Source organism: Aethalodelphis obliquidens, unplaced genomic scaffold (assembly GCF_003676395.1).
Source record: "Aethalodelphis obliquidens isolate GAN/ISIS:26980383/991018 unplaced genomic scaffold, ASM367639v1 scaffold47, whole genome shotgun sequence".
Taxonomy (NCBI): Eukaryota; Metazoa; Chordata; class Mammalia; order Artiodactyla; family Delphinidae; genus Aethalodelphis; species Aethalodelphis obliquidens.
In genome coordinates, this window is record NW_020837991.1 from 9,682,874 (window position 1) to 9,703,740 (window position 20,867).

General features: G+C 51.0%; 1 protein-coding gene across 1 annotated transcript in view; it reads left to right on the forward strand.

Moving 5' to 3' along the window:
• CLASP1 (cytoplasmic linker associated protein 1) overlaps nt 1-20,867 on the forward strand; it is a 272,968-nt gene that overhangs the window by 243,790 nt on the left and 8,311 nt on the right. Inside the window, exons 36-39 of the mRNA XM_027082432.1 lie at nt 1,125-1,171; nt 1,367-1,803; nt 11,950-12,156; nt 13,422-13,538. Coding sequence (XP_026938233.1) covers nt 1,125-1,171; nt 1,367-1,803; nt 11,950-12,156; nt 13,422-13,538 — 808 coding nt within the window. The remainder of the gene's footprint in view (nt 1-1,124; nt 1,172-1,366; nt 1,804-11,949; nt 12,157-13,421; nt 13,539-20,867) is intronic.

The window sequence follows — 20,867 nt, forward strand, 5'->3', positions numbered from 1 at the left end:
CTCCCTCCCCCCTCCCCTCCTGGGTGGCCAGGCCTGGGCCCACAGCTCCCCTCCACTCCTGTGCTGTGCTTCCTGTTGGCACCAAGACAACTTTCAGGTTTTCTGGACCCAGTCAGTTAGCGGAGACAGGCCCCACCCTGGCCTCCACGCAGGTTTTTCTGTAATTGGGTTTGTAGTCGTTGAGGGAGACGTGCTCCCTCTTTGGTCCCTTTCACAAAATTTCTTAAGACTTTGCTAGTGTAGGAATGTGGCTTGTTGTTTTATGATGGGGTTTTCTTCCTTAGGAGTTTTATTTATGCTTCACATGCAGTTGAGAGATCAGAGGCTCACTTTTGGAAGACCATACTAAACCCTACTAAAGGCGCCTTCCCTGGGGCTCTGTGTTGGTTCACCCCTGCACTGTTAACAGTTCCAGCGACAGATCCCAGAAGCAGAGATCAGTACTGTTTTCTGTTATCGTCCATTATTATTTTTAACGTAGAAAGCTGTCTCCACGCGGTGACACTTGAATGTGACTCTTCAACGGGTGAGCACCCTGATCAGAGGCCCCCCCCCCCCCCCCCCCCCCCCCCCGCCTGCTGTGCAGCCGCTCCCTTGTGTGTGTGGCAGCAGGAGTAAATGTTAGGACTTCCCTGGATTAAAGTCTAGAAGTAAAACTCCATCTCTGTGCTCCGGGCTTCGTGTAGGTCAGCAGAAGCACAAGTACAGTAAGTGTGTGAACAGCTCAAGGGGTAGGACCAGACAGATTTCGAGGAGGTTGGGCACGGCCCAGGGCAGAGGTCGTGCCCAGGTCACGTTGATGGTGATCTTAATGGAAGACAGGTGAGCAGAGGCTGGCAAATGTCATGGTGACTCCAGTTGCTGTCTGGTGCTTAGGGACGCATGGTTTGGTGTGGGGTTAATCAAGGTAGAAGAACGGCGATGAAAGATCCGTATTCGCTTTTCTTAAGACAAAGTACCTGTTGGTACCTGAAGCGCGTCTAGTGGTTGGCTTTGTCAGGAGGAGAAACGATGTCATGGAGAGGGCGGGGGGTGGTGTGTGAGCCTGTGGCTGGTGCAGGTGAGTGGCAGAGAATCAGAATGTTCTGTCTGATGTAAACCCCATTCTCTGTTGTTGAGATTAGGGGTCTGTTTGAATGGCTTTCCTCCATACTCATGACCCAGGCCTCAAGTAGCTGGAGTTCTTTACACGTTCCCCTCCCCCATGACCTGCTCACGTAGAAGGTCAGGAATATCGGCAGGTCTCCCACTGTCCTGAGAGAGTCCACTGTCTGACAGGTCGTGTCGATGAAACATGTAGGTGCCCTTTACATAGGGCATAGGGCTGTCCTTTTACATAGTTTACAGATACACACCTGAGCCTCAGAAAATCCGGAGCCGCCCCCCGGGAGACTGATAGTGAACTCAGCAGTCATCCTCATTTGGTCTCGTTCAGGAAGCCTTCCTGGGGTCCCTCTCAGGTGCCAGGTCCTGGGATGTCCCCGCAGGCACAGCGCCCACCCTCGTGGAGCTGGCCATCTGGGAGCCTCCGTCCAGGAAGCCTGGCGTCCATGTCACGGTGCCTGCAGGGCGCTAGGGACCCAGGCCTGGGAGCCGGTCTCGGGGCCCCGCTGGCCATGTGCGCAGAGAGGCGCCGCGAGGCGTTTGCTGATGTCCGTCTCTCCTCTGCCCCAGCACTCCATCCGCGCGCTGGCACTCAGGGTGCTGCGGGAGACCTTGAGAAGCCAGCCAGCAAGGTTTAAACACTACGCGGAGCTGACGATCATGAAGACGCTGGAAGCCCACAAAGACTCCCACAAGGAGGTGAGCCAGCCTCTGGCGCACAGCCCTGCCGCCGCGGGGTCTGAGCAGCGCTGCGGGCCCAGTGCCCAGGCGGCAGGGCTCTCTGAGCCTCATCCGGGCGGGTCTGCCCTTTTCCCTGCGGTCAGGGTGGGGATGGAGATGTGCAAGCCTCGCTCTGGGCCCTCGGCCAGGCTCCCTCACCCGCAGGGCCCCGCTCTCCTCGGAGGACTGTCACCCCACCGCCGCCCACGGGAGAGCTAGGTGAGGCCGGAGCATGCGGGCGGGCTCCCCCTACAGGCTCGAAGGACTGGAGGCGGCCCGCCCGCTCTGCGGGCTCCGGACGCGTGAGGCATCCGCACTCTCCTCGGGCTCCCGTCACGGGGCAGGGAGGGCGCGGTTCTGGGCCCGACGCGTGTGCACGCAGAGGACAGTCCGTGCATCCTCGTCCAGTTGCTTGCTGGACTGTCCCGGGGCCTGCCGCCCACAGTCCTCTGCGTATCGAGAGATGGGAGGTGGGGTGGGTGGAGCGCCCTAAAGGGAGATGGTTTCAGGGACGCCTGCCAGTGAAAGGCACTGTGGCAAACAACCGTCTAGTTCCAGGTTTGGAAAACTTAACTTGGCGAAACAGTGGGTTTGACCCCGAAGTGAGACATAAGCATGTGTCAGTTCAATCTTTTGGCTCCCGTGTGACTCTCGCGAGCACAGCCGTGGATTAAAGGAACTGTGATTAGAGCAGTTCTTCTCTTCACAGCGAGAATCAGACCCTGAATCATGGCTTTTTCCTCTGTTCAGCAGTTACGTGGCTACTGAACAGAGACCGGTCTGGCCCCCTCAGGTTCCCACCACAACTGCAGGCTCAGCGAGGTTGAGGGCGTCCCTCTGGCCGGGCATCTCTCCACCCAGCAGTCCTAGTGCCACACAGGTGCATGAATGATGGGTGTGTGTGCAAACCACTCACTCACACTTCCGGGATCCAGCTTGGTTGCCTGATGGCGACAGCACCTACTCGTGTTTGAACAAAACGCTTTCCACTTCAGATAACTCATTTGAAAAATGTGAGGACCAGGTAAGCTAACAGTAGTCACTGTAATTATTCCCAGGTGAGGAAGAAGGTCCAGGAGGTCCCATCCTTTGTCAGGTGATGCACACGTGGCAGTTCCTGGCAGAACCAAGTTGTGAACCAGGTCGTGTGTCTTTTAAGGGGCAACTGGTCTGTGCTGACTTTTTTTTTTTTTTTTTTAACCACGATAGCTTCTCCTTAATGAGAATACATGATGAAAAAAATGACATGAAATGGACGTTCTTTTACATACATACGATGTCAGTTGTTTTCAGAGGGGAGGACATATTGAGACTGTGACACTGAGGTGAAACAAAGCCACCTGCATGGTGTGGCGGTCACTAGCCATCCCCTTGGCAGACGTCTGTCTTTACAGTGGCCATCCTGATCGTAACCTCCAGGATTTGGACGGTGGACCCGGAGAAGTATACGTTACCAGAAGTTGCTCTTTACTGTTTACGTGAGAGATCCTGTTGTTTTCCCCTGCAAAGCGAGAGACTGAGGAGAGAACGTTCTTCACTTTGAAGTCCTTTAGGTTGCGTAAGGGACACAAGCAGAAAACGCCTGCTGCTTAAAGCAAACGTAGCAGCACTCAGTTGCCGTGGAATTCTTGTAACCCAAGGGTCTCCACGCAGCTGTCACTGATTTCCTGATAAGCTGGTTGAGGAAACACTGTGTTCTGAAATGAGTGCGGTTACTGGCAGGCCTCCCCTGCTTTGCATGCTTTCAGACTCACCTTGACTTGGTGCCCTTGTCGTTTTCCTTATGAAACTTCACGCTGTCACTTTGCCCGAAGCTTCTAACTTGGGCACCTGTATGTTTTGGTGTTAGGTATCGTTTTCGTTTTTGTTTTTCTTTTCCTTTAAAACTCTTCCACGTGATCTTTCTCTGGCTTTGCCAATCCGCGTTTGTTTTTAGGCCGGATAGTTAGACGCACAGGGTCTGTGTGGTAGCCGTTGTGCTGGCATATCCCACACAGTATGTCTCTGGTTGCTACGTTTTCTCGTCTGCACATTCAAACATCATTCCCACATTTATTGACTGGAAAGGAGCCGAAGTGTTTCTAGACCCGGTTACTAGTCAGACAGGGGCCAGTCTCTCTTCCCGTCTAAATTGGCATTCCCAAAGTGTGCTCCTCCCGGCGACAGCTCTGGGCACCTCCTTCTCGTTACAGCTAGTTGGTTTTGTGTCCACAGGCAAAACCCGGGCTTTGGCAGATGAAGGAGTTGGACCGGCAGGTGGACACAGAGCGGCTGTGAGAGCGCTTGTCACCAGACATGTCTTTCCTTGGCCGCTGTGGCCGGGGCCCCGCCAGCGTGCGCACTGTAGTTCTGGCCGCGGGGCTGTAGCAATGAAGCACTTCTTGAAATGCAGTTTCTATAAGTTGAAAGGTGTCATAAGGCCCCTAGGGAAGATGCATAAAGCAGGGCTGAGGATAAGATGGCTTGTTTGTCACCGATAAGCCAGGGACTGTGTTCCCAGGGTCTTTAGCAGGAGCTATGAGTGCAAGACACTTTTGTCACACGCTGAAACGTGCGGGTGCTAAATCTGTCTCAGGCATCGTTCATCATAAGCTAACGGAGATGTTTTACAATAAGCAAGATAGAGGATTCGGGTGCCGGTTTAAAGTTCTTATTTTCAAAGTTGGTATTGGGAATTCCCTGGTGGTCCAGTGGTTCGGACTTAGCGCTTTCACTGCCGAGGGCCTGGGTTCGATCCCTGGTCGGGGAACTAAGATCCCATAAACCTCGCAGCGTGGCCCAAAAAGTAATTAAATAAATAATTAAAAGTTGGTGTTTGTCCGGTTAGACAGTTTTCATATTTCCTATTTGAATAAGTAAATCTCTTTCATTGTCTAGCTCCTTATTTTTATCTTTTTAGTAAATAAAATTTGCTTTTGAGTTTCAGTAGCTCATTAATGAAGTTACTATGGTATACCGTAGTGTTAGCTTTTAGCAAACATCCGAAGGGGCGAAGGGCTTGATAGTGACCTTTTAAAATCTTACGCCCCCTTTTCTGTTTTTCAAGAAACAACTCCATTAATGTTAACACTTTTTATCTGAGAACTTGAAATCCGTTTGTTGGGGCTGGTACAGAACCTCTCCTTCAATGATTATGAGAAGATTTAGGGCTAAGAAGAGCACTGATACTTTGCATGAGATTCTGGGGTCAGTGGTAGCGTGAATCTAGAGGGGGAAAGCCTGGTTTTCGGTCCAGCATCCGACCTCCAGCCCAGCTGTCGGTTTGATCCCTTCTGTCTAAGCCTGTGTAGCGTGGCCGCCTCGAGAATCAGACACGGGACATGGAAGCATGCTTCTAACACCGTCAGGCACTGTACCAGTATTGCTACGTAAAGCCGTCTTCAGACATCCGTACCGTCTCAGAGGCACTCGTTTCAGTAGCTGCTGCTCCCAGGCACTGCGGCTTACACGCGGTACCCAGAGTGCTGGGGTCCTTGCTCGCCATTCTGTTTAAACTTGAGAGGAACACCAACTCTGTTTCTTTGAAGATGTTCTATACTTGAGACTTTTTGCTGACCTCGGCCATGTTAATGAATATTCCATTACATTTTCCTGTTAAAAAGAGGAAAATATCAGCTTCGTTTTATGTCACTCCAGGAGGTCACCAGACATTTCTTGCCCCACGGCAGCCTTGGTGTTTAAGGCATCAGAATCCAGCCTCAGGTGGTTTGGCTTGTTTGGGGAAGTTTGAGTCTCAGGTAAATACGAAACAACCACTGTTACGTCTCCCGGGGTTTTATTTTGAAATCATTTCTAATTAGTTTTATGATTGCAAGGAATTAAAAAAGCAAAGCCAGACTAAATTTATTTTTACAATAGAACTTTTCGGGGACCTCTTGGCAAATATCACAGCCTGAGCAAAGCAGCGGCGTGTCAGAGAGAAAGCACTTTAGCAAGCTGACGTTGTGCTTCAAATACCAATTAGAATCACTCTCTGACCATGGCTCACCCAGGCCCCCCCGCATAGGGAGTGGCCCTGAGAAGCCTCTCGGGGCAGCGGCCGTGTGTCAGTGGGTTCTGAAGAACAGTGCATTGTGTGAGCGTGGAAAGATTATTTCACCTCTCTGGACCTTGGGTTTCTAATCTGTTAGCCCAGGGAGTGGACTGCATGCTTATCTGTGTGTCAGCCGGCCTCAGGATAATGGAGGAGGCTGCTGAGTAACAAACCTCAACCTTTCTAGATTCTAAGTCTCCAGTCTTCTTTGGGCCCAGTCTTGGGATATAGCCAGAGGCCCTATTTCCTTTGTAACCTTCAGCCTTTTAACAAAAAGACAAAACCAGAGACCTGTATAGTCGTTTAAAAGGTCAAAGTTGCTGAGCCAGACAGTCTGACACTCGTAGCACAAACTGGTAAATGTCCCATTATTGCGCAGGTCGCAGGGTGGTGCTCAGACCTAAAGGAACTTATACGGCTTAGGTGACGTAAGAGCACAGGAATCCACGTGGGGTCCATAGAGAAGTGTGCTGGGAGTCTGGGGCAGTTCGGGAGGATGCTGGCCGTGAGCCAAGCAGCGAAGCCCAGGGCCGTGGGCCGGGAGGACACAGCTGGGCTGGACCGGCTGGACCCACCCCGCCACAAGTGGAGGTCCCATCGCCCACCCTGCCGGGTGGTTGGGACATGCCAAGCATGGTGTCCAGTCCTGAGTGGTGGCGGCCGCTATCCCACGGTTACTCAGGGTGAGGGGACACGGCCCCTCCTCTCTGATGGGCCCAGCCTCCTAAGACCAGACGTGACACCTGCCCTTTAGCTCCCGTAGCCTCAGAGCGTCTTACTAAGAGAGGAAACCCTGTCTGCAGAAAGCAGTCGGGGGGCCCTTGTTTAATGTCAGAACTCTGGAGTCTGGAAACTTGGGTCCTCATCCTACTTTGGCCAGTCACGTGGCTGGGGACGGGACGCAGCTCTGGACGCCGGAAGTGCTGGCACCCGGGGTGACCTGGGACGCCCTGCGAGGCCTGCCCTGCAGGGCTGGCCTCAGAGTCAGGCGGCGAGGAGGCTGGCACTGTGAACACTGAAGACACTGTCTTTTATCCTCTTCCAGTGGAGAAATAGACCGGTTCTGAGTAGAATTGTGCCTGAGGTTTTTCAGTTTTACATAAAGCAGACGTAACCGCATTTCTCGAACTATATCTCAGAAGGCTATCGAAATTTGGGTGAATCAACTTTGGGCTGTGTCTCTGGGCTCCCGCGTCGGCTGAATCTCTCGGCATCTCCACTGGAGGGGCCGTCACACTCCCACACTTGAGGCCGGGAACACCAGGAGTTGATGGATTTGGGAGGCGCAGAAGAGGAGTTCTGTGCTCAGCCCACCTTCCGCCTCCCAGGCTCTTCCGAGGGGCCAGCCATCCCGGCGTCGGAGGTGTCCTCCAGGGTGGGGACACGGCCCCCTCCTGGGCGCCCACCCTGTGACTCCGTGGCATTGTCCCCCATCGGCCCTGATTCTACCCCTTGGGGTGGGACAGAATAAGTCTCCCACCTCGGAGCCTTTCCGCGTTCGAGACGACGTTGCCCTGAATGCGCTTCTCCAGGGCGGGGGCTGTGATGGCCGTGTGGTCAGAGACCATCCGTGCGTGCAGGCTATACCATCTGAAATTGTACGTGTGCGTTTTCCGGGAGAAAGTCCTCATCAGCGAGGTCTGGGAGATAAGGTTTCACGCTCCAAACTGATGTAAGCATTCTAGATTCGCATCCCCCCTCATTTTACTGATGAGGGAAACTGAGGCCCAGACAGTAGAAGAAACTCCTCCCACGTTCACCTCACTAGTTGATGGCAGAGCCAGGTCCCCGAACTTGGACCCTGAAGGTTGTTCCTTTCCTCCCCCCGTCCTGTGGTGCCGGGTCCGGCAGACAGGGGACTCGCATGCTGGGTTCAGGTCCCCGGTGGCGACCGCCTGAGCTGGCAGCAGGCAGAGCAGTGCTGCCCACACCCCTGCCCCGCCCCACCAGAGACACAGCCGCCCCTCCACGGTGGGCGCACCACGCTGGTGGGCACACGCCGGGCACCTGGCCTGTCCGGCGAGGCCTCCCCGGCCTTCCCCAGAAGGTGGCGCCAGCCTCCCCCTTCGGGAGCCGCGGTTCCTGAACACCCGCTGGCTGGCTGGCTGGCTTTTAGTCAGCCAGTGAGGCTGCCGCATCGGTGACAGAGCCCAGTCAAACCCTGTGAACTCAAAACACGCAGTCCAAATTTTGACAGGCTCTGTGCTCTCAAAGAAACCTTATCTTTAAGCAAACATTCATCAATATTCTGAGTAATGATCTCATTTTTAAAAAAGTTAGATAAGGAAATTATGCTTTTCCTAGCTAGACACTGTTATTTCACTAACTTTGAAAAAGCAGAATTCCTGTGTTCCCTACCAGACTGCAGCAAAGTCAGCAGAACTAGAACAGTCTTGGTCACTTGGGGTAGATGACAGCCCAGAAGGCTGCCTGATCCCCCTTGCTCTCATCAGCATCCCTGCCCCCTTGGAAAACATCTTTGCCGCCTCTGGCCACCTTGTCTGCTAGACAGTACTGTCCTCCTTCCTCTCTGCTGCCCGTGTTTACTTTTGCTCTCTGTTTGCTTACACTTATAATCTTTGCTTCTTATGTTACACAGAACACAGGGGCAAAACCTAAAGTTCACCCTGAATCAGGCAGCAGGCCAGCCGCTGGGAGCTTGGCATGTAGAGGGAAGTTGAGAACGCCGACCCGCCTTGCCAAAAACAGCATCTGTCTTGGGAAACTTGTTCTAACCTCAGTGAAAGAGGGGGCCTCAGATGGGCCTTCTTAAAGCGCAGCTTCTGGCATTTTCTTTTCAGGCATTTTCAGAAAACCTACATTTGATTAAATGCTTCCTGCAAGCGACGTCAAGAATTTGTGGAGTTTTATGTGACAAAGTTCTCCCTGGGTTTGGGTTTCAGCTCAGCAGACCTGAGAAGGTCTGTTTCCCAGCAGCTCCCTGCGGGGTAACTCCTGTGACCTGGATGATAGCAGAGCGTGGTGAGGTTGGGGGGAGGAGGGGACCCCTCGTGTTAGAGTCTCGCTGTGAACCTGGCCATTTATTTCCCTGAGAGGCGCCGGGAGGTTTCTAGTTTGCTCCTCTCAAGACTTAAGTGGTGGTGCTGGGACTTGAACCCCAGTCTGTCTCCCAGGCCAGTGTCTTCCCGCCCACTGAGCTGTGCCCACCTCCTGGTGGTCTCCTGAATTCCCCTACATCAGTGTTTTCCAACTTGAATATTGTCTATGAAATCATCCAGTATTTCATTTCATTTTTTTTTTCCATGTTTAAAAACTAAGACCTCAGGTTTCGTCAGTTAGTTACTATCACTCAGCTTTCTGACCAGTATGTTGTGACACCTGTAACAGTGGTTTCTTACAGTAGAAGGGCATTGGTGTCCCACTGCAGGACCCGATTGGAGAAGGGACGGGCCCCCTCTTCCACCATCTGCCTAGCTGTGTGTAACACGCCAGACGCCTGGCTCTGCCAGGTCCGCCGTGGACTGACCACACTCTCAGGGACATGCCTGAGCTCAGGAGGAAGCACAGCACTTCATCTAGTAATTGTTGCGTGATGGAGCCCTTCTAAGCAATATGCTGTCCCTCTCCAAACAAACTGATCACTGAGCATTTAAATACACACACACACACACACACACGCACACACACTGTGGGGAAATGAGTTGGACAGACACTGAGCACCTAGTGCATGATGCTGGACACTGCTGGGCATGGGGACAGAAGGGTGGCCAACATGGGAGCTTGCCTTCAAGGAGCCCTTAGTCTAGTGGGGAGACGGTGTCAGCAGAGCAATGAAGTGCAGTGATCAGGGTGCCCCGGGGGTTCCGTGGGGGTGAGGGGGACCTGCCCGGCCAGGTCACTAGCACAAGTGAGCAACTTTCAGGAAGAGTGAAGGGAGCTGGTGGGGCCCCACAGCGGCTGGCGGGGTGCATCTTTGCCTAGTGTTCCTGCACAGGCCTCGTTTCCTTGCGTGCCTGGTCATCGGGGTGGCCCTTTGGAGTGAGTATTGGACCGGGCAGACCCCTGGGCGTAGGCCCTGGGCCTCTGGACCGAGCCCTGGAGCCTTGCGGGGCACCTCAGTGGCCCAGCCCCACTTCTCTGCTGTTCCTCCACCAAGGCCGAGCTCGGAGCCCCACGGGCTCTGCAGCTACAGTCGTTGCCGTGTCATCTTTCTTAATCCAGATAGCTGTAAAAGTAGGTGTTTTGTTAATCCCCGCTATGGAATTTTTAAAAATTGAGGCTCCTCTTGGTAGAGGAATGAACTGAGGTGCGTCTGCTGTGCTGCTCTCAAGAGGCTGAGCGTGTGCCTGTCTGACTCTGCCCTTCTTGGGGTGAGAGGTTAAAGGTCATGTAGGCACAGCAGACTCTCTGCTGTCAGGGGACCTGAGTGGGACAAACCGCAGTTCGTAGGCGACGGAGTTGGCAGGAGAAACATCACGATGGGCTTCCTTTAGTCTCATTTCCGTGTGTGTGTGTGTGTGTGTGTGTGTGTGTGTGTGTGTGTGTGTGTGTCTGTATATATGTGTGTGTCTGTATATATGTGTGTATATATGTGTGTATGTATATGTGTCTTTATATATGTGTGTATATGTGTATGTGTGTGTGTCTTGTGTGTGTGTCATGTGTATATATCTGTGTGTGTATATCTATGTGTCTGTATATGTGTGTCTCTGTGTGTGTATTGTGTATATGTGTGTCTGTGTATATGTGTGTATATATCTGTGTCTGTGTATATGTGTGTGTATATCTGTGTATGTGTGTGTGTGTGCTGTGTATGTGTCTGTATGTGTGTGTATATCTGTGTGTATGTGTGTGTATATCTGTGTCTGTGTATATCTGTGTGTATGTGTGTGTCTGTATGTGTGTGTATATCTGTGTCTGTGTATATGTGTGTGTATGTGTGTGTCTGTATGTGTGTGTATATGTGTGTATGTGTGTGTATATCTGTGTGTGTGTGTATGTGTGTGTGTATGTGTGGGTATGTATATGTGTGGGTATGTGTGGGGGGGTATATGTGTGTGGTGTATGTATATGTGTGTGTCTGTGTGTATATGTGTGTGTGTATGTTTGTGTCTGTGTATATGTGTGTGTATATGTGTGTGTCTGTATATGTGTGTGTGTATGTATATATGTGTGTCTGTGTATGTGTGTGTCTATGTGTGTCTGTGTGTATGTGTGTGCATGTGAGTGTGTGCATGTGAGTGTGTATGTGTGTATGTATATGTGTTTCTGTGTGTGTATATATATGTGTGTGTCTGTGTGTATATGTGTGTGTGTCTGTATGTGTGTGTGTCTGTGTGTGTGTATATATATCTGTGTGTGTCTGTGTGTATATGTGTGTATATATGTGTATGTGTGTGTCTGGGTATGTGTGTGTGTCTGTGTGTATGTATATGTGCGTGTGTCTGTGTGTGTATCTATATGTGTGTGTATGTGTGTGTATGATATGTGTGTCTGTGTGTATATGTGTATGTGTGAGTGTGTATATGTGTGTGTGTGTATGTCTGTGTGTCTGTGTCTGTGTGTGTATGTCTGTGTGTCTGTGTCTGTGTGTGTGTGTGTGTCTGCGTGTGTGTGTTTGTGTGGGGAGTGAGAGGCCCTGAGCATGACTGGTGACTAGTGACCGCTTGCTGGTGGGGCTGGAGCCTTAGGAGCCCCGTGGGCCACCAGAGAAGCCTCCTGCTTCCTGTCCCTCACCAGCCACCTCCTGAGCCTTTGCCTCCTCCTGTGCCCGCCCCACGTGGACCAGCCGGCCCTGACAGGCCCTGAGCTCAGCTCAGCTGCTGCCACACAGGAGTGCGCGAACACACACAGCACAGATGGAGCGGGGGGAGGGCAGTAGGGGAAGACGGCCCAGGCTGTCAGGTTTCTAAGGTCCTTAGGAGCCGGAGGGTAGGACACGGCTCTTCTGGAGTATGGTGCCCCCTACGGCCAGCCCACCCGGCTGACGCTGTTGGAGCGAAAGCGCAGCCGGGCCGGGGCCGGGGGCCGCCCAGCGCGGAGCGATGCGAGCCTGTCCCTGGGCCTGTGAACTCGGGCGGCAGTGCTGTCTGGTGTGGCTGGAGCTCACCCACGCACGGGCCGTGTTTCAGGTGGTGAGGGCTGCCGAGGAGGCCGCCTCCACGCTGGCAAGCTCCATCCACCCGGAGCAGTGCATCAAAGTGCTGTGCCCCATCATCCAGACGGCCGACTACCCCATCAACCTGGCCGCCATCAAGATGCAGACCAAAGTCGTCGAGAGGATCGCCAAGGAGGCCTTGCTGCAGCTCCTCGCGGACATCATCCCGGGCCTGCTGCAGGTGGGCCCCCGAGGGGTGGGCGGGACAACCGGGCGGTGCAGCCCCTGCCTCTTCTGGCCCACCCTCTGCTGAACGCACAGGAAGATCTTCCTGGCAGCCCAGGCCTGTGGCTCACAGAAGGAACTTTACTGTGAACATGTTTTGATCTTTCTTTGTTGTTCCTTCCTTACTGCACGGCAGTGGGCCCAGCCCTGGGCAGGGTGGGCCGTGGAGCCCAGCATCAAACAGTGGTCCTGGCTCTCATCCGTCCAGCTAATATTAATTGAAAACCCTCGTGAGCATGAGGCGTTGAATTAAGTAGACTCCGGAAGACGAGGTGTTTTCCACTGTTGGGACCCTACCTCACGGGGTCTCCAGCCCGCTCCAGGACCCAGTACAGCCGTACAGACGGCCGTGGGTGAGGGCGGGTGCCGTGTGCTGAGTTGCTGCCACGGGGGTGCAGGTAGGGGTTTCTGAGATCGGGGTGGGGGCTGACCTCTGGGTTGGGGTGTCAGAGACGGGCTCAGAGAAGAAGTGGTTTAGAGTTGGGCCCTAGGGAGAGATTTCAGTGGGGAAGGGTAGAGAGACATCAGCTTTACACTTAATAAATGCTGCTGTTTGCTGAGTGCTGGGCTCAGAAATTTAAACACATACAGCCGGGCACTGGCTTTTTCTCCAGGCAGAGGAAAAGCAGAAAGGTCCAGAGGGCTGTTCGGAGGAGAGCAGACAGTCCCACCTGGGTGTGGGGTGGGGGGAGGCCCACAGGCAGGTTGTGGTCCAGCTGGAGAAGGATGCGGAGGTCTGGCTGCGGGCGGATGTTCCCTGCAGTCCGTGGACAGTGGAGTTTTGCCCACAAGAGTGAGCGACGTGGTTCTCATTTCTTGAAAGGGGTTTGCACGTGTGAGGTTTGCTTTACCATGGCGAGAAATAGGAAAGAAGCCAGGTATTTTTCCCCTTAACTTCCTTTTCTCATTCTGTTCTCTCGTGACGTCTCTTGGCTGGTGCTGCCTGGCAGCTCGTGATACAGCATCTATCTGTGTGGAGGAGACCAGCTCGCCGGCCTCCAGCCTCCCACCCCGGAAGCCGCTCACTCTTTGGCACTCTTACATGTGGCCTCTCTGGGGCGAGAGCTCTCGGGGTTCACAGGCAGAGCTCAGGTGTATCCAGGCCGCTCCTGACAAGGTCGAGGTTGAACCGAGAGGGCATTTGTGGAAACGTTGATGAAATATTGACAGTCAGGCAAAGCTTTGATCTCGTTTCCTTTCTGTGTCCCTCTCTGACTGCAGGGTTACGACAACACCGAGAGCAGCGTGCGTAAGGCCAGCGTGTTTTGCTTAGTGGCGATTTATTCCGTAATCGGAGAAGAGTTGAAACCTCACCTGGCACAGCTCACAGGCAGCAAGGTGTGTATAGCGTTACACGGGCGGGTCGTACACCTGGGCCTGCTGGCGCATCGCAGACTTGCTGCCCTGCAGCTCTGGGCTCCGCACGGGCTTCCTCAGCACGTGCGTTCTAGCTGGGCCTTATTCTCCAGAGGCGTTTCTCTAAAGACGAAGTGACCGGCCGTTTAGTGAAGTCATTAAGGTACAACGTGGTCTGTCGTCGCTCCAGTTTTTGAAACGATAGCTTTGAACTTCTAGTTTATCCCAAAAAGGAAGATGACTGTCTTTAGAAACCAGCTTGTTTTCTCCCCCCGAAACACTAAGGACGTTTACCTGCTGGCTTCACACAAGGCTGGGGGGCTCCAGGTCCCTGTGGGGTGAGGACGGTGACCCTGCACGTGACCCGCCCGGGGGCCCACAGTGATCTCACTCTGGAAGCCGGGCTTTTTATTCCCTGGGCTGCCTCTCACCTTCCTTCTAGACTCAGGGCCAGAAAATGGGACAAAAGGACGATGGGCTCATGGAAGGTGACGGGGGCTGGAGTGCTTGTTGGTTGAAAAACAGACTCACATCTGATGAACTGCCAGGGGAGAGCAGGTGGCCACCCTCGAGCTCTGGCTGGAGAGGCCAGGGCCTGGGCCGCGGGGCCAACGTGTCACCGTGAAGTTACAGAGGCCCTGGGCAGGGGTGCAGATCCGCGAGCGCGAAGCCTGCAGCGCCTGGCCTTCCTCCTTAGAAAAGAAGGGAGCAGAGGTGACGCTCGTGGCTTCTCAGTAGGGCTGTTCCTTTGACACAGTTGGCGAGCATCACCGCTCACCGCGTTCTGGCTCTGCTGCCTTCGCCCGAGCAGGGCTCGCACCCTCAGCACTGCCGACACCTCGGGCCACTTCCTGGTGGAGGCGCCACCCCTGGGGTCCCAGGAGCGCACCCCACCCTCAATTGATGTCCCCACACCTGGCCAGGTGTCCTCTCGGGGCAGAATCAGCCCTGGTGGAGAACGACTGGTCCAGAAGGAGACACTTGACTCTTCCCGCAGACAGAAACCAGCAGCGGGGCTGGCAGGTGTGGAGGCCACTTCCCCTGATTCCACTTCCCGAGGTCCCCGTCCAGCCCTCCTGGCCATGGCCTGCAGGACCCTGAGCCGAGAGTGCCGAGCAGTGCGCTGGGCCGGGAGCCCCCCTCCCTCTGTGGCCGTCGTCGGGGGCCGTGGATGGTCCCTGGCAGCGGTGGGGATGGCACAGACAGTCTTCACAAAAGGAATTAGATTCGTAAAATGGGAAATTCACCCAAAAGTAATATTAGCCAGACCTCGGTTTTCTGGTACTTTCTACTCTCGTGAGTAAGGGAGCTGCCCTGCCATCTCATGTGCCCCCTCCAGCAAGGGGCTGAGGAAACGCAGGTGTCTTCTCGTCCCTGTCCTGCGGTTGACCTGCTGCCCCTTGCAGCGGTGGTCTCGGGTCTGGAGCCCAGTCCTCATTGGAGCCAGTATTCCCATCTCCCCGCTGATGATGTCAGTCGGCTCGGAGGGCTTGGGGAGGCTGGCTGCACAGCTGTCCACTGGGGCAGCGCAGAGCTTCCGGCCGTTACAGTTTTTATAGGTGAGAACTCTGGTGTGTTAACGTGAACCTGGTAGACTCCAGCGCACATCTCCTAAAACAAACACCCTCCCACCCAGCTCCCCAAAATGGGTAGCTGACAGCACATGGTGCTAAGTTAGAAACAGAGAATCAAGCCATGGCTTCCAGTTTCTGTGTGTCACCAAGCCTATCAGACTCTCCTTCCACTACTTAAATGAAGTTAATAAATGACATCAGGTTCTGCAGAGAAAGGCTGGTGCAAGGAACCTGTGAGGTGCCTTTGAGAAGTGTCCTGTTGCCATGGCAGCAGTACTGGCTTTAGGATCAGAAAACCTGTCCCCCGCTGACTAGCTGTATGACTTTGAGCAACCTTTCCTTTCTGCGCGTGCTCGCTCTCTCTCTCTCTCTCTCTCTCTCTCTCTCTCTCTCTCTCCCCCCCCCTCCCCCTCCCCCTCTCTCTCTCTCTCTCTGTAGAATACAGTAACATAAAATTTACTGTCTTAACCATTTGTAAGTGTACAGTTCACAGACACTAAGTACATTCATATTATGCATATTCATCACCACCATCCACCTCTTGAGCTCTTTGCACCTTGGAAAACTGAAATCCGTAATATTCCCCCTCCCCCCTGGCCCCTGGCAACCACCATTCTACTTTCTGTCTCTGTGAGTGTATAAGTGGAATCATACAGTATTTGTTTATTCGTGACTGGCTTATTTCACTGAGCATAATGTTCCTAGGTTCACCCATGTTGTAGCAGGTGTCAGAATTTCCTACTTATTTATTTTTGGCTGCGTTGGGTCTTCATTGCTGCACATGGGCTTTCTTTAGTTGAGGCGAGCGGGGTCTAGTCTTGGCTGTGGTGCGCGGGCTTCTCATTGCGGTGGCTTCTCTTGTTGCGGAGCGCAGGCTCCAGGCACACAGGCTTCAGTAGTTGTGGCACGCGGGCTCAGTAGTTGTGGCTCACGGGCTTAGTTGCTCTGCGGCATGTGGGATCTTCCCGGACCAGGGCTTGAACCCATGTCCCCTGCATTGGCAGGAGGGTTCTTAACCACTGTGCCACCAGGGAAGCCCCTTCCCTTCTTTTTAAGGCTGAATAACAGTTCATTGAATGTACATGCAGCATTTTGCTTATCCATTTCTTGGTAATGGCCTTGTGGGCTGTTTCCACTTGTTGGCTATTACGAGTAATGCTGCTATGAACATGGTGGTACAGATACCTCTCTGAGACCCCACTTTCAATTCTCTTGCGTATATATCCAGGAGTGGAGTTGCAGGATCATATGATAACTGCCAAACTGTTTGCCACAGCAGCTGCACCATTTCACATTCCCACCACCAACGCACAAGGGTTTCAGTTTCTCCACATCCTCGCCAGCACTTGTTATTTTCTCTTCTTTTTTGATAATAGCCATCCTCATGGGTGGTGTGAGGCGATATCTCAGTGTAGTTTTGATTTGCATCTCCCTAATGATTGGTAATGTTGAGCATCTTTTCATATGCTTGTTGGCCAGTTGTATATCTTCTTCAGTGAAATGTCTATTCAGGTCCTTTGCCCATTTTTGAATTATGTTTGTTTTTTTGTTATTGTTGAGTTATAGAAGTTCTCTCTATATTCTGGATATTAATCCCTTGACCTTTGATGCACAAAATGTTTTAGTTTTCGTGAAATCCAATTTGTCTATTATTTTTTTGCCTGTGCTTGTGGTGTCGTATTCAATAACCATTTCCAAACCCAGTGTTGCGAAGCTTTTGCCCTGTGTTTTCTTCTAACAATTTAAAAATTTTAGCTTTTAATGCAAGTCTCTGATCCATTTTGAGTTAATTTTTGTGTATGGTGTTAGGTAAGGGTCCAACTTCATTCTTTTGTGTGTGGATATTGTTTTTCCAATACCATTTGTTGAAAAGACCTTCTGTTTCTTCAGAGAACCTCATTGGAATTTTGATAGGGGTTTCATTGAATCTATAGATAGCTTTGAGTAGTATTGACATCCTAACAGTATTGACTTTCAATCCATGAACACAGGATGTCTTTTTTTTTTTTTTTAACCTCCATACTGTGATGAGTTGTTGTTTGTTTTTAGTTTTTTGTACTTTTTCTTTTCTTTTTTGCGGCATGCGGGCCTCTCACTGTTGTGGCCTCTCTCGTTGCGGAGCACAGGCTCCGGACACGCAGGCTCAACGGCCATGGCTCACAGGCTTAGCTGCTCCACGGCATGTGGGATCTTCCCGGACCAGGGATCGAACCTGTGTCCCCTGCATTGGCAGGCAGATTCTTAACCACTGCGCCACTGGGAAGCCCGGATTTTTCATTTTTAGTGTATAGAAATGCAGTTGAATTTTGCTCACTGATTTTGTATTCTGCTACTTTGCTGAATTCTTTTATTAGTCTTAATGTTTTTTTGTAGAATCTTTAGGATTTTATACCTGTGAGATCACAGTTGTCCCTTGGTATCCACTGGGATTGCCATAGATAACAAACTGTGCAGATGCTCAAGTCCCGTACCTGTGGTTCCACTTCTGTGTAGCCAACTGACCGCAGATGGTGTAGTGCTGTGTGTGTTGAAAAAAATTCCTGTATAAGTGGACCTGCACTGTTCAAACCTGTGTTGCTCAAGGGTAAACTGTATATCATCTATGAACAAAGATAATCTTGCTTCTTCCTTTCCAATGTGGATGCTTTTTGTTTTTCTTTTCCTGTCTAATTGCTCTGGCTGGAACTTACAGTACTATATTAATAGAAATGGTGAAAGTAGGCATCCTTGTTCCTCATCTTAAAGGAAAAGTTTTCAGTCTCTTACCGTCGAGCATAATGTTCACAGTGTGCTTTTCATATCTAGCTTTTGATACGTTGAGATACAGGCAGCCTCGGAGAGAGTGCGGATTCAGGTCCAGATCGCTGCAGTAAAGCGAATATTGCAATGAAACAAGTCACACAAATTTTTTGGTTTCCCGGTACGTATAAAAGTTATGTCTTTACTATACTGTAGTCTATTAAGTGTGCAATAGCATTCTGTCTAAAAAAAGTCAGTATACCTACCTTAATTTTAAAAAAAGTTATTGCTAAATAATGCTAGCCATCATCTGAGCTTCAGCGAGTCATAATCTTTTTGCTGGTGGAGGGTCTGGCCTCAGTGTTGATGCTGCTGACTGATCAGGGCAGTGACTGCTGAAGGTGAAGGTGGCCGCTGCAGTTTCCTAAAATAAGACAGCGGTGAAGTTTGCTGAATCGATCGACTCTTCACAGTTTCTCTGTTGCAGCAATGCTGTTTGATAGCATTTTACCCACAGTAGAATCTCTTTCAAAATCGGAGTCAGTCCTCTCGAACCTGCCACTGCTTTATCAAGTAAGTCTGTAATAATCTAAATCCTTGGTTGTCATTTCGCCAGTCTTCACAGCATCTTCACCAGGAGTCGATTCCATCTCAAGAAACCACTTTCACATGAGATCCCCCTAAGCTCCGGATTTGTATCTCTGGATTTGGGTTAGTGGAGAGAAAATTAAGAAATCATGCAACTGAACTAGATCTCACTAGTTGGTGATGCTCCAGAGGAAAGTCAGTGTCAGCATGGGGAAAAGTGAAATTCAATATCCCAGCTCCTAATGCTCTGATCTCCTACAGCAGAATTCAAATTTTACCCTCAGCTCTGCAAGCTCAGTTGCCGCTCTCCTTTAATGGAAACTTAAGTGCACACTGAGGGCAGGATTTGGCTCAAAGACTTTCTACACTGCACTAAACATTCCTGTTGTTAAAAGCACCTTTACACATATATGCCGTTACAAACTAAGACTGAATTTCTGGACAAGATGTAAAATGCAGACTTTGGAGATAAGTGCAGAACAGTTTAAAGTATTTCACCAGCTCCTCTACCAAAAACAAACAAACAGACAAACGAAACCTTTGCCTCTTCCAGAGTCAGGCAACTTCCCCAAAGTCCTCAGGCAGCCAGAATTTCCCAAGGATTCTGAAGGTACAATTCCCTGTTTCTTGGATTTCATGACACCCTCCCCATTCCTTTAGAGAGGTATTTCATGGTTTGTATTTCTTTTTTTAAAAACTCATTAAAATTAATTTTGCTTTGAAGGAAAAAAAAAACCCTTTCTTTGCTCATCTGTAAGAAGCAACTCCACATGCACTAATGTTTTATCATGAGATTTTATCAGTTCAGTCCCATCTTCAGGCTCCACTTATAATTCTAGTTCTCCTGCTGTTTCCACCACATCTGCAGTTCCTGCCCTGAAGTCTTGAACCCCTCAAAGGCGTCCAGGAGGGTTGGAATCAACTTCTTCCAGACTCCTGTTGATGTTGGTATTTTGGCCTGTTCCTGTGAATCAGACATGTTCTTCATGGCACCTAGGATGCTGAATCCTTTCCAGAAGGTTTACAGTTGACTTTGCCCAGATCCATCAGAGGAAGCACTATGGCAGTGATCGCCTTACAAAATGTATTTCTTAAATAATAAGGCTTGAAAGTCAGAATTATCCTTGATCTACGGGCTGCTGAATGGGTGTTGTGTTCGTAGGCATGAAAACAACATTAATCTTGTTGTACATCTTCATCAGAGCTCTTGGGTGACCAGACACCCTGTCAATAAACAGTAATATTTTGAAAGGAGTCTTTTTCTGAGCTGTAGGTCTCAACAGTGGGCTTAAAATACTCAATCATGTTGTAAACCTGTGCTGTCATGCAGGCTTTGTTGTTGCATTTGCAGAGCACAGGCAGAGTAGGTTGAGCATAATTCTTAAGAGCCCTGGGATTTTCAGAATGGCAAATGAACTTAAAGTCACCAGCTGCATTAGCTCCTGACGAGAGTCAGTCTGTCCTTTGAAGCTTTGAAGCCAGGCATTGGCTTCTCCTTTCTGGCTCTGAAAGTCCTAGATAGCATCTTCTTCCATTATAAGGCTGTCTTGCCTACATTGAAAATCTGCTGTTTAGTGTAGCCACCTTCATTAACTATCTTAGCTAGATCCTCTGGATAACCTGCTGCAGCTTCTACATCAGCACTTGCTGCTTCACCTGGCACTTTTATGTTATGCAGGCAGCTTCTTCCCTTAAACCTCATGAACCAACCCCTGCCAGCATCAGACTTCTTTCCTGCAGCTTCCTCATCTCTCTCAGCCTTCCTAGAATGGAAGAGAGTTAGGCCCTTGGTCTGTAACAGGTTTGGGCTTAAGGGAATGTTGTGGCTGGTATGATCTTCTGTACAGACCACTAAAACTTTCTCCATATCAGCAGTAAGGCTATTTTCCTTTCTTATCATTCGTGTATTCACTGGAGCAGCACTTCCAGTTTCTTTCAAGAACTTTTCCTTTGCATTCACAGCTTGGCTAACTGTGGCACGAGAGGGCTAGCTCTTGGCCTGTCTCAGCTTTCAATATGCCTTCCTCACTACGCTTAATCATTTCTAGCTTTTGATTTAAAGTGACAGAAGTGCAGCTCTTTCACTTGAACACTTCAGGCCACTGTAGGGTTATTAATTGGCCTAATTTCAATATTGTTGTGTCTCAGGGCCTAGGGAGGTGCAAGTACAGGGAGAGAGACCCGGGAATGGTGGGTCTCTCGCGCAGTCAGAACACACACATCTGTGGGTGACATTTGCTGTCTTTACATATGGGCGTGGTTCGTGCCACCCCAAACAACTATAGTCGTAACATAAAAGACCACTGACCACAAATCACCATAAGAAGTGTAATAGTAATGAAAAAGTCTGAAATAATTGTGAGAATTGCCAAAATGGGACAGTGACATGAAGGGAGCCATGCTGTTGGGA